This window comes from Centruroides sculpturatus, unplaced genomic scaffold (genome assembly GCF_000671375.1).
Source record: "Centruroides sculpturatus isolate CEXI.00-Female unplaced genomic scaffold, Cexi_2.0 scaffold354, whole genome shotgun sequence".
Taxonomy (NCBI): Eukaryota; Metazoa; Arthropoda; class Arachnida; order Scorpiones; family Buthidae; genus Centruroides; species Centruroides sculpturatus.
In genome coordinates, this window is record NW_019384699.1 from 69,443 (window position 1) to 84,748 (window position 15,306).

The 15,306-nt window shown below is 27.6% G+C and overlaps 1 protein-coding gene across 1 annotated transcript in view; it reads right to left on the bottom strand.

The window, feature by feature from the left end:
* Nucleotides 1-1,381: 1,381 nt before the first annotated feature.
* Nucleotides 1,382-15,306, bottom strand: part of LOC111627503 (potassium/sodium hyperpolarization-activated cyclic nucleotide-gated channel 2-like) — a 125,291-nt gene continuing 111,366 nt past the window's right edge. Inside the window, exons 7-10 of the mRNA XM_023371088.1 lie at nucleotides 5,166-5,384; nucleotides 4,939-5,085; nucleotides 4,440-4,683; nucleotides 1,382-3,849 (exon numbers count right to left, since the gene is read on the bottom strand). Of these exons, the coding sequence (XP_023226856.1) occupies nucleotides 3,392-3,849; nucleotides 4,440-4,683; nucleotides 4,939-5,085; nucleotides 5,166-5,384 (1,068 nt within the window). The 3' untranslated portion in view covers nucleotides 1,382-3,391. The remainder of the gene's footprint in view (nucleotides 3,850-4,439; nucleotides 4,684-4,938; nucleotides 5,086-5,165; nucleotides 5,385-15,306) is intronic.

Below are 15,306 nucleotides of genomic sequence, written 5' to 3' on the forward strand. Positions count from 1 at the left end.
AATTGATAGATAAACGAAGCAAAGCAACGATTTCTTTTCTCAATGATTGTTTTGTTTGTTGGTTTCACTAATAACGAACAAATGATTTCAGTTTTTCATTGGAAAAAGCAGAAAAAAATCTAAGTGTTACTGAGGTAATAACAGCAATAAAGGCTTATAAGTGAAAAAATATATATTATTTATAAGAATTTTTCTATTAAATTTGAATTTAAGAAAGTGATATTTAATACTTCAATGAATTTTTAATACTTTATAAAATTCATTTTATATTAATAATAAGATCTTAAAAAATTTCTATTTAATAACACCAATTTTGTTGAATGTAAAGCTTAATACTGTATTATATTTTTTAAAGTTATAAATGTGATTATTTTAAAAATAACGTTTAAAAATTAGAAAATGTTAAATTTAATTTTATTGTAAATTTTATTTGTTTTAATTCTGCCAAACTTCTCAAATTTCTTCAGATATATTCAGGAAGATCTTGATATTCCTGAATATATCTACATTACATGATATCTACATTAGATTAACTCAAACAAAACAATAATAAGATTTAACAATCAGTAATGTAAAATTACTATAAAGATTATTTTTCCTTTCAATTCAACTTTGGTACCTCAGAAAATCAACTTAGAATATTAATTTAAATTTTCTTCTAAAATATTTTATTTGTAACTTTTACTTTTTAAATGAAATTTTAAGTTAGAAGTTAATTAGTGCTGAAAATGATCACATTGAAGACTTTTAGTAAAATTATTATCCCTGGTAATAATTTGAGTGGAGACATAATCCTCATTAAAACTTATTATCATTTTTGCAATATATTTTATTCATAGACTATTTCATAAATAACAAAACTTTAATTTCAAATATTTTCAGTATAAAATTTTATGGAAAATTGCATAATTATTCAAAAACATTTTAAAAATTCATCAATGAAATATTAATAGTTTATTACAAATTAAATTTATTCTTCATATATGTTTTTAAACATCAGATTTAATTATCGTTATTTTTTGTTTGGCCTATACAGATTACATAAAAATAATAATTAAAAAAATTAAACGTTTTGAAAATACATATTCATTTATTCACCATTCAACACCTATTTTTTTTAAATTTTTTTTTAAATATATATTTTTATATATTACATTCCCTGTTAGTGAACAAACCACAAAATTTCTTAAAAAATAATTAATGGCAGGTTAGATTTATTTTGAAGATATTACTTTCTTTCTTTTTAAAATGAAAAGTATTTTAATTAAAAAACAAAATATTAATGAAAAAATGTAANCATGGTAGATACGTTCCGAAAAAGTGTCGTGTTATGCGAATTCGTGCTATACGAAACAAAATATTAATGAAAAAATGTAATCAATCAGACAAAAATGAGAAACACATTCACCCCAATTTTCATTTTTAAATAACAGCTTTTTATTTCGTGAAGCAATTTCGTTTACATAAACGTTATTATTTCCCCTTTGATGCAAAAATAATTTTCCCGCCGACACATAACTAGGAAATGATGACGTTAACATGACGTATTGCTGACGTTGCTGACAATTAACATTTCCTGCCATTAGAATTAAAACAATGCTTAGTAAATCAGTTTGAAATTCGAAAAACTGTTTTACAAATGTCCCTTACAATGTCTTCGTGTTGTATTCTCTTTCTCAATTTAAAAAATAATACTTAGAATGTGCGTAAATGTGCATTTCGGTATACTATGCAATTTGTTTTTTTTAAAACATTTTCTAGCCTTATCTAAATTTTTCTAAATTTTAAAATCGTTATTATATCATAAACATTTTTATCATCGCATACATTCTAATTCCACTCGAAAATATTTATCTTAAAATTTTAAATTTCTAATAACCTGTTTTTATAAACTTTTTTTTATTTTACATATATATATATTATATATTACTATTTATACTATATAAATAGTGATTTATTAAAATACTTAATATATATATATTCTTATTTTCGATCTGGATATGAATATATGTAATTTAAAACAGCAACTTAAAACTCTAAGGGCATTCGATTACGTCAGAACGTCAGCAAAGTCATTACGAGGATGATCATGTATGACTTACTTAAGACATCCTGCTAACAACATTCATTTATCATAAAAGTCGAGATTAAAAACTAAAAATTATGAGTATTTTCATTATATTTTAGCTACTCATTATAGTTAGTTTTTTCCTCTTTTTTCCCCTTAAAAAAGAATAGACCCAAAAATTTTGTGCTAAATAAAAAATAAGATATGGGCAGTGCACAAGATGAAAAATAACAGCTCATTTCATGTGCAAAAATGAACAAATGTGAATAATAATATCCTTTCTAATGTATCAAATGGTTATATGATTTATAACTACAACGTTTTCTAGTATGTACACTTTATGAAGAACTGCCTTGGATTTTTGTATTTTTTTGTATTTTTTTCTTGTTTTATCATAGTTATCGTTTACATAGCACATCACATAAGTACATTACCTATTTCTATGTACTGTACATTTCCTATGCTACTGCAGAAGGCTGCAAACAGCCTTGCACTGGCAAGACTTTGAAGCAGTCCTTTGTCTATATTCAAGTTGTATTGCTTTATTGCTTGCTAACATGATCCAGGGACCAAAGGGAAGATTGAAAAAGTTTGCATGTTAAAATTAGTCTTTTTAAAGAATATAAGTAATGCATTTTTTCTCCTATCACATTGTCATTCGTCTTTAACAATCATTGTACATTACAAGCAACTTAACTATACTAAATATGTACTTTTCCCTCGCTTCTTATGTTTAAAAATTATAAAATAAGAAAACTAATTTAATATCCTCACACCCCTCTTAAATTTTATTTTTCTTCACTAATATCCAAATATTTCTGTCTTAATTTGATTAGTGAAAGCATAAAGGCCTCTGGGGTAATTAGAACACACTATGATGCCTAGAACAATATGACTAGAATAGCATACGATAGAATGATGTGTATCTATAGGTGCAGGAAATACATGAGTTTATGTCATACGTTGGCTAATATGTTTGTTTTGCAGTTAAATGCACGCTAAAGAATTATTTTCATTCCCTAGGGTCATTACTATGTTACTTAAGCAATGCTGCTTATACCAATTGCCTCGCCTTTTAAGTCAGCCTAGAGATTAAGGCTTTTGGTAAATGTGGCTTCTCGTAGAATATAAGTTCGGTCGAAAGCAGTAGCCTTGATTCTTAGCACCAGGAAGATGATAATTCTAAAGTTCAACAGTTTGTGTCGTTGGTATTAGACACGACAGCTTGCACCATTTTGTATTGGGCATAGCCAGTTATAAGAATTCAACCAGCCATCCTGGCAATAAGACACCTAAGCCACCACTCCCGCCGTTAGGTGACTGTCAGGCATGAAACGTTGTCTCGGCTGGTGTACTGCTGCTAGATTGATAGAATGTTTCTGATCGATGAAGTGATGGAGCCTGCTCGGGTCTACCGAGATCCATACGTGGAAAGCAACTTTCCGATTTGGGCCTGGGTATCGTGTGCTTCAAACCTTTAGCAATGGTCAACGTATTCTTGTCGTTACTTGAATCTTCGCTACTCTCTGGACTCTGGGCTGATTGCAAGAGTGCATTGAATGTTTTCAGATCATGCTGTAGGTCTTCCCGGTTGCTAACGATGCTTGGATTCTTGCCAATTTTGTTGAGTCGTTCGGCTGCTATCGACTCCATTGTTCTGCGCATGAGCGGATACAGATCAAGGACGGCGTTGAAGTGTTCCACCGATAAGGAGAAGAGATTGCAATATGTTTCTGCTCGCACGCTGGCAACTCTCCTAGCATTCGTTAACAAACAGATTTCTGAAATTAAAATGCATTAAACTTCATTATCAATCATTCCAATAATTACTATCGTGATAAAAAAGTATCTTTACATTTTTCATCTACCCACAATCTAACTAAATTGCTGCTATAGCGAATTCTACAAATTATCTTTCTGCTATACTTTCTTTTGCAATTTTTGCAAATGGTTAATAGGATTCAAAGAAAATTCTTTCTTCTTTCATGTCTACTTTCCTATTTACTTGTAAAATTACTAGTTTAATTGAGCGAAACACTATGCGATCAGAAAGAAATTTTTTATATAAAATAAAATAAAAAAACGATTGTCCTTATATAGATTAGAAGAATAAATTATTAACATGTTTTTATTTTTTAACATGCTTTCGTTTTCTTATTTTAAACGTTCCCTAACGCAACAACTATAAAAATTGATACAAAATATTATTTTGTGTGAGTAGTAAATTAAATCAAATCTTTAAAACATATTAAAACAATACCGAATAGAATGCTTAAAGCCCTTGAACTGATATATTTTAAGATTGACAATAAATATTATTTGACAGCTAAATAATATTCTCATATAAAAAGTATCGAATATCCGTACAAACCTCCAAAGTAAGAACCGTCGGAAAGACTAGTTGCCACTTCTCCATTAGTCATGACGATATCGACGATTCCTTCTTGGATGAAGTACATTTTTGTTCCCAACGTTCCTTCCTTAATAATGATATCACCTGGTTGGAAGACTTCATATTTTAACTTCGTTACCACGTCATTCACAAAATTTGGATCTGCATTGGCAAAGAAAGGAACGGAAGCAACAAGTGAACGGCAATTATAATTTATAACATCCTAAAAATAGAAAAAAATAAATAAATATTGAATGAATAATTTATTCACATAAAATAAAAGTATTCATATTAAACATTTAATTAAGCTATTAAATCAAATTATAGCAGAAGCCTTGTTCTATGAAAACACATAAAAAGTAATTTAGATTTCAGTTAACTACAATTTTATATTAAGTTACAATATATTTTAAATAATTATTTCAGCAATATTATTTAATATTATGTAAATAAAATAGGTATATAATTATTTTATTACTTCTCTTAGCCTTTCCGATAATTCTCCAAGGATCATCTCTTCATCGAAAAACTTTCCTTGGTATCGATGTTCGAAATAGTCAGTGATTCTTTGCTTCAAATCTCTTGGGAGCTTTCTGTAGGTCATGTACTCTTCAACTTGTTTTAACTTTTAAAAAATTGCATATAAACAATTATAAAATTATTTAGGGAGGAAGAGAGAATAAAGAAGGCCTTTAAAAGTCTTACTTTTTCGCGGTATTGTCTCCTGGAAGAATCCAAGGATTGAATAAGATTGGTTGTATGGCCCAAAAACAGAGCGTAGCAAGTGGCTCCACTAATCATACTGAGTAACGTTAGCCACATATCGGTCAAGCTCTGTGGTGGATATCGGCCGTAACCAATACATAACATGTGCGACATAGCTTTAAACAATGCCCAAGAGTACTGCTCTAACCAGAAGGCGTGCTAAAAAGACAAAAGAAAACTTTTATTTTAGGAACGGTCTCTGTAGTCCTTAAGAAAAATTGTGCCTGACAATAACCAATCAATGTAAAAGCAAGCTAAGCAACTTTTCATACTTTTAATTTAGATTAAGACTCAGAGGTGGGAAGAAACGATAACAACTGATTAGTTAATTAAACTTTATCAATAATTCTAAATATGATTAAATTACTCTCATCAAAAACAAAGATGTTGCTGTTTTTAGAACAGCACTGCTGTTGTCAGTTCAGTTGTATATGGAGCTTATATGTAGCCCGGAAGGAAACATAAATGATTTTGTAGCTCCTTTTTATCACCCACAGAGCTCTCCAGTTATCCAGAGGGCAATCGACGTCAACCGCGGGTGTACGAACTTCCCCAGTAAGATGTAAAGGAAAATTTATGTGTTATTCTTTTCAAATTTCAATGGTATTTTTATTTTTTATAAATAGAAAATCTTTAAAATGTTTTGAATAAACCAGATAAATTTCAGGAAATGCAACTATTTTATAGGATGAAACTATCCTCACGTATCCTGTTTAATCTGTTATATTCAAATGATATTTATACAATTATACAAGCTTATTTGAACATTCTAAAGTGTCAATTATTAATACGAAAATTAACTAATTGAATTTTTCCGAGTAATATAGCAGTGTAAATTAATAGTCACCTCATCAGATCATATTACTCCCTGATGAATTTGTTAATGCTTATAGACATCTAGAGGAACGTAATCATCACTCACACTCTTAATGTCTAGTAATGATATTATGTTTGAATAAGTAAACCGAAACAATGATTATCTTAACTTTTTCTGATATAGGGCAATACACTGTAAACATTTTTCTTTTCTAAAGCATTAACGATGATAAATAACCTTTACTAGTTCTTAAAAGAAACAAAGTCGTCATGTTTTATAAAAGAAAACATGTAAAATATTATTTATCAGTTGATAAAAATGCTTTATACCTATGATACTACAATTCGATATATAAATAAAAATTGTAATTTTATAAATTCTTAAAAAAAACTTAAAATTATTCAAGCAGAATAAATATTTATATTTATTCTGCTTGAGAAGTTTAAGCTTTTTAACAATTTATATTGTACGATTAATTCTTTTGCTTTCGTTTTTATTGTGCATAATTCCATATTAAATTTAGTAATCGATATTTATAAAATGAAAATTATATGAGAAAAATTGTGTTTTTATTATTCTTCTGGAAATCTTCAAATATCTAATGAAGTAAATTTTTAATACGTTTTAATAATCTCTTTAAATCATTCTCTTAACGTTTCTTTAATATTCTTCGTGTATTAATTTTAAAATTTACGGGAAAAATTTAATAATTGTCATTTTATACCTGGAAAAATTTATATTTTAGATAAAATCAACAGTAAAACCTTAGACATCAGATCTCTACGAGTTATCAAATCTTTTTTTTTCCGGAGATGGTTTGAATTGATTATTTGCTTGCTCGCTGAATTATGAATCATTCGGCATACATTCGGCATTAATCGATAAATTTAAAAAATAATATAAATAGCATCAAAAAATCATAAATAAAAAATGCCAATAGATAATTTTTCTACATAAATATTACGACAATATAATACTGTCAAAGTTGCCGTTTCATAATTTATTGATGTTAAGACATGTAAAATTAAGCAAAGCTTTTTAAGATAAATTCTTAAAAAGCTTTGCTTAAGTTTTAGATTAATGATGTCTTTTAATGTTTAATTTTTTTTACTAAAATATAAAATTAAATAAGATAGATAGTATGATATTAAGAAAAGCATTACAGACAGTTATTTTATTAAACTTTTTTCTATAGTAAAATAAAATAAACGTGCTTCTAGCTGGATTCGGTTCATTCATAATTACTGAGTATTAATTTGTTATTTTAAATAATAATTAAGCATTCAAAAATATTTATTACAGCTAAACAAAATGTTAATTAATAGATTTCTCTGTATTGACTTAAATAAACTAAAATTTAATCGTTATTAATCTGTAAATTATTATTTTATTTACAGGCCTAATATAATTTTTCTCCTTTATTGTATTGTATACATATATATATATATATATACATATGTATATATGAGATTATAAGTTGGCGTGACTAAAAACATTCGAAAAATAATTTATATCATGAAATAACGTGATTATTTCTCTTATTGAAAGAAATATCGAAATTTCTTTAATTAAAAAAATTTTTTTTAAATTGGTTTAGTAAATATTTGCAAAATTCTTTCGAATGAATGATTTGTTTAAAAGAATTTAAAATATTTTCAAATTTTATATTCAAATAAACGATTTAATAACATTTTTTAAAATTTAATAAACAATTATAAAATTTAATAAACAATTTTATAACAAACAAATCTATTATTCTTATAAAAAAGTATTTTTATGACTTAAAAATACTTTTTTGCTTTATGTTTTTATAAAAACTTAATTAATAAAACTATATTTTATACATCATATGTATAATTTTGATGATAATTTTATTTTACCTACTGTATATGGCTTTATTTATATATAAGCCTAAATATCGAAAGATAAACGACAATAATTACTTTCCTGGTCGATTCTATCATCTCGTACAACCCTCTATTAGGAAACGATTGCATTTTTCCAAATTGTCAACTATTGTCTTGAAGACATTCTTGCAATGAGATAAATGTTTCGAATTCGTTACATAGAAATGATAATGGTTTTTTCATGGTTAATGGGTCACCTGTCATATTATTTGTTCTAATATATCTTCTTGACAATAACAGTTGCAATAAAGATGAGAAATTATCAATCACAGTGGAATATAATCTATCCAATACTCTTTATCTTAATTAATCTGTTCTTCTTAAAATTTGTGCTCCTTGTTTATTTCTATATTTTATTTATCAAAGTTTCATCAATTACACAATTGCACATATTCTTAATAAGGATAAATTTTTGTTTGTTGTAATATTATTGGCAAATAACTGCATAATCCTCGTTGTGTTATTAAATTTTTATATAGTTTCTTAGAAACACGCAAAAAATATGTCAAAACATATATAAATTATTACTGAAAATTCAATCATATAGGCATATTTCTAATTTTTTGTTTTGAAATATCAGTTGTCATTGTTATAGAGACTGTTGCTATTGTCGTTAGAAAGTGCATTTATATCATTTTTACAACAAGAATCCCAACGTAAACTCGTTAAACTCGCCATATATAGCCTATTGCTTTAATAATTCTTATAACAGAACATTTATTTGACCATTAAAGTGCAATTTCAGTTAATACCAATAGGGAACAGTTATTTCAAATAAAAAAGTTATTTATTTTAAATCTCTATAAACTAAAACCCTAAAAAATATTATTGGAAATATTAAAGATTTTTGTTTAAGTGAAAGAATTAAAGTAATTTAATTATGTTAATTTGCAAAAATACAGTATCCATAGGAATCAGTTATTATTAGCGAATTAATAATACTAAAATAATAAATCCTTGTATGTTGAGTATTATTTATTTTATTAAGTGTTTATTTTATACATCGTTTACTTTCTCGGCTGTTATATACAGTATAATAAAGTGAAAATATGGTGATCGATTAAAATATGCACCCGAAGATTTTTATATTTTGGGAATCAGGGGACCTTAAAACGTTGAGAAATGCAAACAATTTTGGGAATTTTTTTTTATATGTATGGACGTTATTGTGTGTTTGGGTACACAATTTTGATTACCCACTTTAAAGCTTAATAACTTGTGCCTTTTGTCGAAAATTTCTGAAATTTTGCAGGGAGGTTTGTGTATTCGGAGATTGAGGCTATTAAATTTTCGTGATTGAAGGTCGAGGGGATGGAGAGATAGATTGGGGTATTGTGTCATATCTCGAACAGAGACGGACTTAATAAAATTTTACTTATTATTAGCATCTACGATTCACTTTTTAAAGATAAAACTTATCTCTACTATCAAATTTAAAGCTTTTTGTCATTTCATAATAATTAATAATATAAAAAGCTTTTGTAAATAAAATATCATAACAGATGTCGGCACACACAATTTCAACTCTTGCCGAGGAAGTTACGCAACTTGTTGCTGGAATTTTTTTATAATGCAATGTATTGTTTAAACTAGTGCAGAGATGTACTTGTAGATAATAATGTCATAAAGTGATGTGAAGCAAGTGCAGACTTGGTTTTTGTAAAGTTGGAATTTAAACCCATATAGTTTTAGTCTGCTATATAAATACTTAACACTATCGGTATCAAATGAATTGCACAGTTATTACTGTTTAATTCATATTAACTAGGAAACTAATTTTCCTAGTAAATTTTCATTTCGATAGGAAATTGCACAAAGTGTCAACTACTCTAAACTTTAATCGAAAATGGAGCAAGAGCGTATCTTTGAGTTAAAAATGCTTTGAAGTCTTGTTTCATATGCTATCGGACAAGAGCATTATTAACAAGCCTACTATAAAATGCTTTTTACTGCATTAAAATATGTTTAATTTTATAGTTATCCATTTTTAAACAAACAGAGCATTTTCGCTGAAATGTAAAAGAGAGTAACTTAGTATAACCTTACATCAATATTCTTTACATTTACTAAAAGTAACAACATGGAAAAAATGTCAAAAAAACAAATGAAATTAGCTAATTACCGTTCATTAAGAATTATAGAACAAGAAATAAACTGAAGCAATGAACATAAGCAGACTACTATGCATTTACCTGACCGTAATGGTCAGCACATGCCCCATTTAATAATATTTACGGGCAAGACCAGACTAGTATATTTCTCAATAAATTAAAGAAAAACAAAATAAACTGCTTATTCAATGCAAAATTACATCAATATCCTTTGTACTTACCAAAAGTAACAACACAGAATATAAAATTAACTTAAGAACTTTTACGCGTTAAGGTCAACCTAACGTTGTGTGTGTACTTTACTGAGCCTATGTAATAATAAGTTATAAGAAGTTTACTAAGCCTTATAGCTTAATTAACTGATACATTTATTTTATTAAATATTTTTTATTGTCTATTTACGTTTACAAGTTTTCGTAATCCATTTGTTATCTATATTTAAATCGTTTTCATTAACTTACAAATAAATACAGGGTGATCATAAAGTTGTCCTATTAAGACAACACTGTAGCTCTAACCAATAAGTTGATTGACACCAAAATTTATGTACTGTACACGTTATTCAAAAGACGCAAAAAAAGATTTTGCAAGGAAAAATTTTAGTTCAAAATTGTTCGCTACAGGATAAATGGCGCTGCAAGCAAAGAAATGTCAAATCGTGGAACGTGAAGTGTTTCAATATTGGTAGACTTAGAGGACAGTATTGAATTACATATATAGGCATCATGGGGCACAGTTGCGATCAACTTTTGAATACACTGTGTATCGTCTTAAAATTTCACACCTAAATTTTGGGGAACACATTGAATAACATTCCCTGCATTGTTACCAGCGGGCACCTGTACATTGAGGCACTTCGGGCACGTTTCCCCTTTGCCACCGGGTTGCCTTTTTCTTAATCCCCAAGAGAGCTTTTAGGTTTCATTTAATTTTTAAATTAATTACTCATTTTTATCACAGAAAACGTTTTTACTGGTGACAAAATTAAAATAAATATGTGCTATTAACCGAAAATTTGTTCTAGAGGGTCGTGATTGTTCGATTGAGTATCGAGGTACTACTATTCAGAGGCCAGACTTCTGAAGGGCCCCGCAAAACCTCAACTTTACACTTTTTTATAATAAAACCAAGTCTGGTTTTATATGTGCAATTTTAATTAATTACGTACAAGTTTACAATCGGAGGTAAAATTTGAATATATATTATATCATATTCAAATTTTATTGGAAATAAAACATTAATAATGCATAATATTTATTAATTTAAAAATATGGTTAACATGCATTTTTATTTTCCCTGTCTCTCTTTCTTTAAGGGGCCCAATATTTTTTTTGCGCCCGGGGCCTCAACCGACCTTAATCCGCCTCTGACTGTATTTGATTAACGCGATTTTGATATACGCTGTAGCATCGAGGAATTAATTAACTGCGTTAATCCAGGGATACCTGTATATATTTATAAGTATCTTCATGGATGTACAGTACGCTCGATGCCCTTTTTCATAGCTTGTGCCCCTTTCTTTTTACAGTCTGCGGGCGCCGTTGATCACTACATAGTCTGTTAGCATCAACCGACATGTCCCAATAGGAAGGAATAAATGCTTTTTCATTGTGATTCCATTGTTTTGTTTCGCAGCGTCATTTACCCTGTAGCGGACAATTTTGAAACTAAAATTTTTCTTTGCAAAATTATTTTCCATAAATAATTGTGTCATTCGGTTTATTGGCTGGAGTTACAGAGTCCTCTGAATAGGACAACTTTAATTATGATCACCCAGTATATAAACATTTTGTACAATAATTGCAATCATTTAGGCTACAGAAATATTTATTTGTGTCACTTTGTTATATAATGCATAATGATATCTGTTTCCCAAATATTCTTCTACATATTGTTCTNAATATTAAATCTATATCAGCTTGAATTCAGATTTCATTCAAAAAACCTAAACTTTTTCTGGACAGTTTAGTTTTAGTTTACTTACTTTCTTAGTATATAATTCACACAAATATCGTGAAGTGAGAAAAATTCACAATCGCCAAATAATACTTGGCATCAAAATCAAGTAAGTGCTACTCCAATTTCAATGGTATAGAAAATTTTATCCACATTAGCTGTCTCTTTTCTAGCATTTCTCCGTAGTATTTCTTTCATAGAAGAAATGTTACGAAAGAAGTGATTTATCTTCTTAGAGAATGTTAAAGAAAAAGCATCATCTTATTTTTCTATTGCGTTTTTTCACCTTGTGAGTAGTATCTAACACTGTGGTCAGATGGCCAACTAACTGTTCAATACCCATTCTGTTTTTACAGTAAATAACTTCATTGAAAAAAAAACTAAGAAACTGGAATATCGTTTCACTAAGAAAACAGCAAAAACATTCAGTTTCTAAAGAATGAAATATTGATTTCATTATAAACTTTATTATTAAAATATAAAAATAGATTTAATTTAAAATTAATATTAAAAAATTTAGGATTTTATTTATTATTTATAAAATATAAATATTGACATTGTTATTAAAAAAACAGAAGTAATTAAATGCTTAAAAGAAAAATGATTAAATCGATCGTAACACAATTTAAACTTAAAAAAATTTATTCTTTTTTATTTATATACTTTGGGATAAAAAAGTTTGGAAAATAAAACTATCTACAGAATGACGTTCTGTTAACTCTACCGATAGTTATTCCGAGTTAAATTGATCCACTGATTCCAATTGTTTCCACGAGAAAAGAACTGGATGAAGTTTTATTTTTTTTTTTCCTCCTCGATGATATATATATATATGTATCACACAACATTTCTAAACTTTAAATGAATATTTCGTGTTTCAAAACTTATTTAAATTTTGTTGTGAGGCGATGATGATAATAATAATTAAAAATTCATTAATTTAGAATTTGAACAAGTCAATTTAGTTGCATTCCACGCCAACAATTCTGAACGCGCAACTCATTTTAATTTATCACTCTGTCGAACACTAGAAGCGAAATATTGTAAGAAAAGGAAGAAAAGTGGGTTACAGCTGTTACTTTTCCGTAACGGTTAATCATAACATAATATATTTTTGATTTTATATATTTAAAATGCGACATTTATTCTTGATATATATATATATAAACCATTTGCAGATATTTACAGATTAACATTATTTTGCTGTTGTTAATACGAATTAAGAGAACAGAAACGGCAATGATTTACAGACATCTTGATGATCTGTTGCGGCTGGGAACTAAACATTTGGAACAGTAATCAAGCTTTTAATTTTTTGTTATATTGTTGGATAATTTTCTAAGAGAGTTGTGTTGTTCAGAATACATTTAATTGATTGCTCGATGTCATAATATTACGTATTTTATAGCTAATTTCACAGTTAATAAAGTAATATTCGTTGAATAATCTCTGAATTGTACAATAGTAATATAAGACATTAAGTTATACATCATATAGATTTATGTAACTTAGAAAGGACTTATATAAGGACTTATATCTTTCGCATGAAGGATAACCAACTTATTCCATGCTGCTTTATGAAAGCAGCTCCATTAGTCTTTCGGCTTTATGAGAGCTATGTTAAGTATTCACATTTATAACTTAAGAGAGTTTTTTATATATATGCCGAGGAAGTTACGCAACTTGTTGCTGGAATTTTTTTATAATGCAATGTATTGTTTAAACTAGTGCAGAGATGTACTTGTAGATAATAATGTCATAAAATGATGTGAAGCAAGTGCAGACTTGGTTTTTGTAAAGTTGGAATTTAAACCCATATAGTTTTAGTCTGCTATATAAATACTTAACACTATCGGTATCAAACGCATTGCACAGTTATTACTGTTTAATTCATATTAACTAGGAAACTAATTTTCCTAGTAAATTTTCATTTCGATAGGAAATTGCACAAAGTGTCAACTACTCTAAACTTTAATCGAAAATGGAGCAAGAGCGTATCTTTGAGTTAAAAATGCTTTGAAGTCTTGTTTCATATGCTATCGGACAAGAGCATTATTAACAAGCCTACTATAAAATGCTTTTTACTGCATTAAAATATGTTTAATTTTATAGTTATCCATTTTTAAACAAACAGAGCATTTTCGCTGAAATGTAAAAGAGAGTAACTTAGTATAACCTTACATCAATATTCTTTACATTTACTAAAAGTAACAACATGGAAAAAATGTCAAAAAAACAAATGAAATTAGCTAATTACCGTTCATTAAGAATTATAGAACAAGAAATAAACTGAAGCAATGAACATAAGCAGACTACTATGCATTTACCTGACCGTAATGGTCAGCACATGCCCCATTTAATAATATTTACGGGCAAGACCAGACTAGTATATTTCTCAATAAATTAAAGAAAAACAAAATAAACTGCTTATTCAATGCAAAATTACATCAATATCCTTTGTACTTACCAAAAGTAACAACACAGAATATAAAATTAACTTAAGAACTTTTACGCGTTAAGGTCAACCTAACGTTGTGTGTGTACTTTACTGAGCCTATGTAATAATAAGTTATAAGAAGTTTACTAAGCCTTATAGCTTAATTAACTGATACATTTATTTTATTAAATATTTTTTATTGTACATTATTTTATTACTGAACTCTTTATGTTGTTTTAAAATTTAAAGCAATGAGTACTTTTCTTATAATGACACATATATTTTAACATTTTATAAAATATAAATAATGTTACAATATTGTNATTTAATCAAGAATAATTATATTGAAAGCATATTGATGTGAGAAACATCTTTCATTCTACATCTATTTTCATAAAATAGAGGTTGAGTGACCTTGTATTATTGAAATTTCTCCTAAAAATACGACTGATGTATAATTTATAAAATTAAAGTAAGAACTCGATATTTTTTTTTATTTGTAAATAATTTAACAACTGTTCTCTGCTATAGAAATACAGAGAATAAATCGATCTACAATATCGAAATTCCCAGTCTCAATTCGCTGATGAAACAACTTTATTGAATACCGTACTGATTGGCATGCAGCACAATCTCAACTTCACAGCTTCGTCTTCCAGTTCAAACTACTTTTAGATAAATCCTATAAAATTCAAAACTATAATTTCCAAAAGAAAAAAATACTAAATTTAAGCAAACTTTCATCAGGAGTTTAATCAAAATCTTAGAGAATCAACTCAAATTTCATCATTTTCAAATACTATTTTAATATTCGCGAGTTAAACCGGATTTATGAATGTAAATATGAAATGAT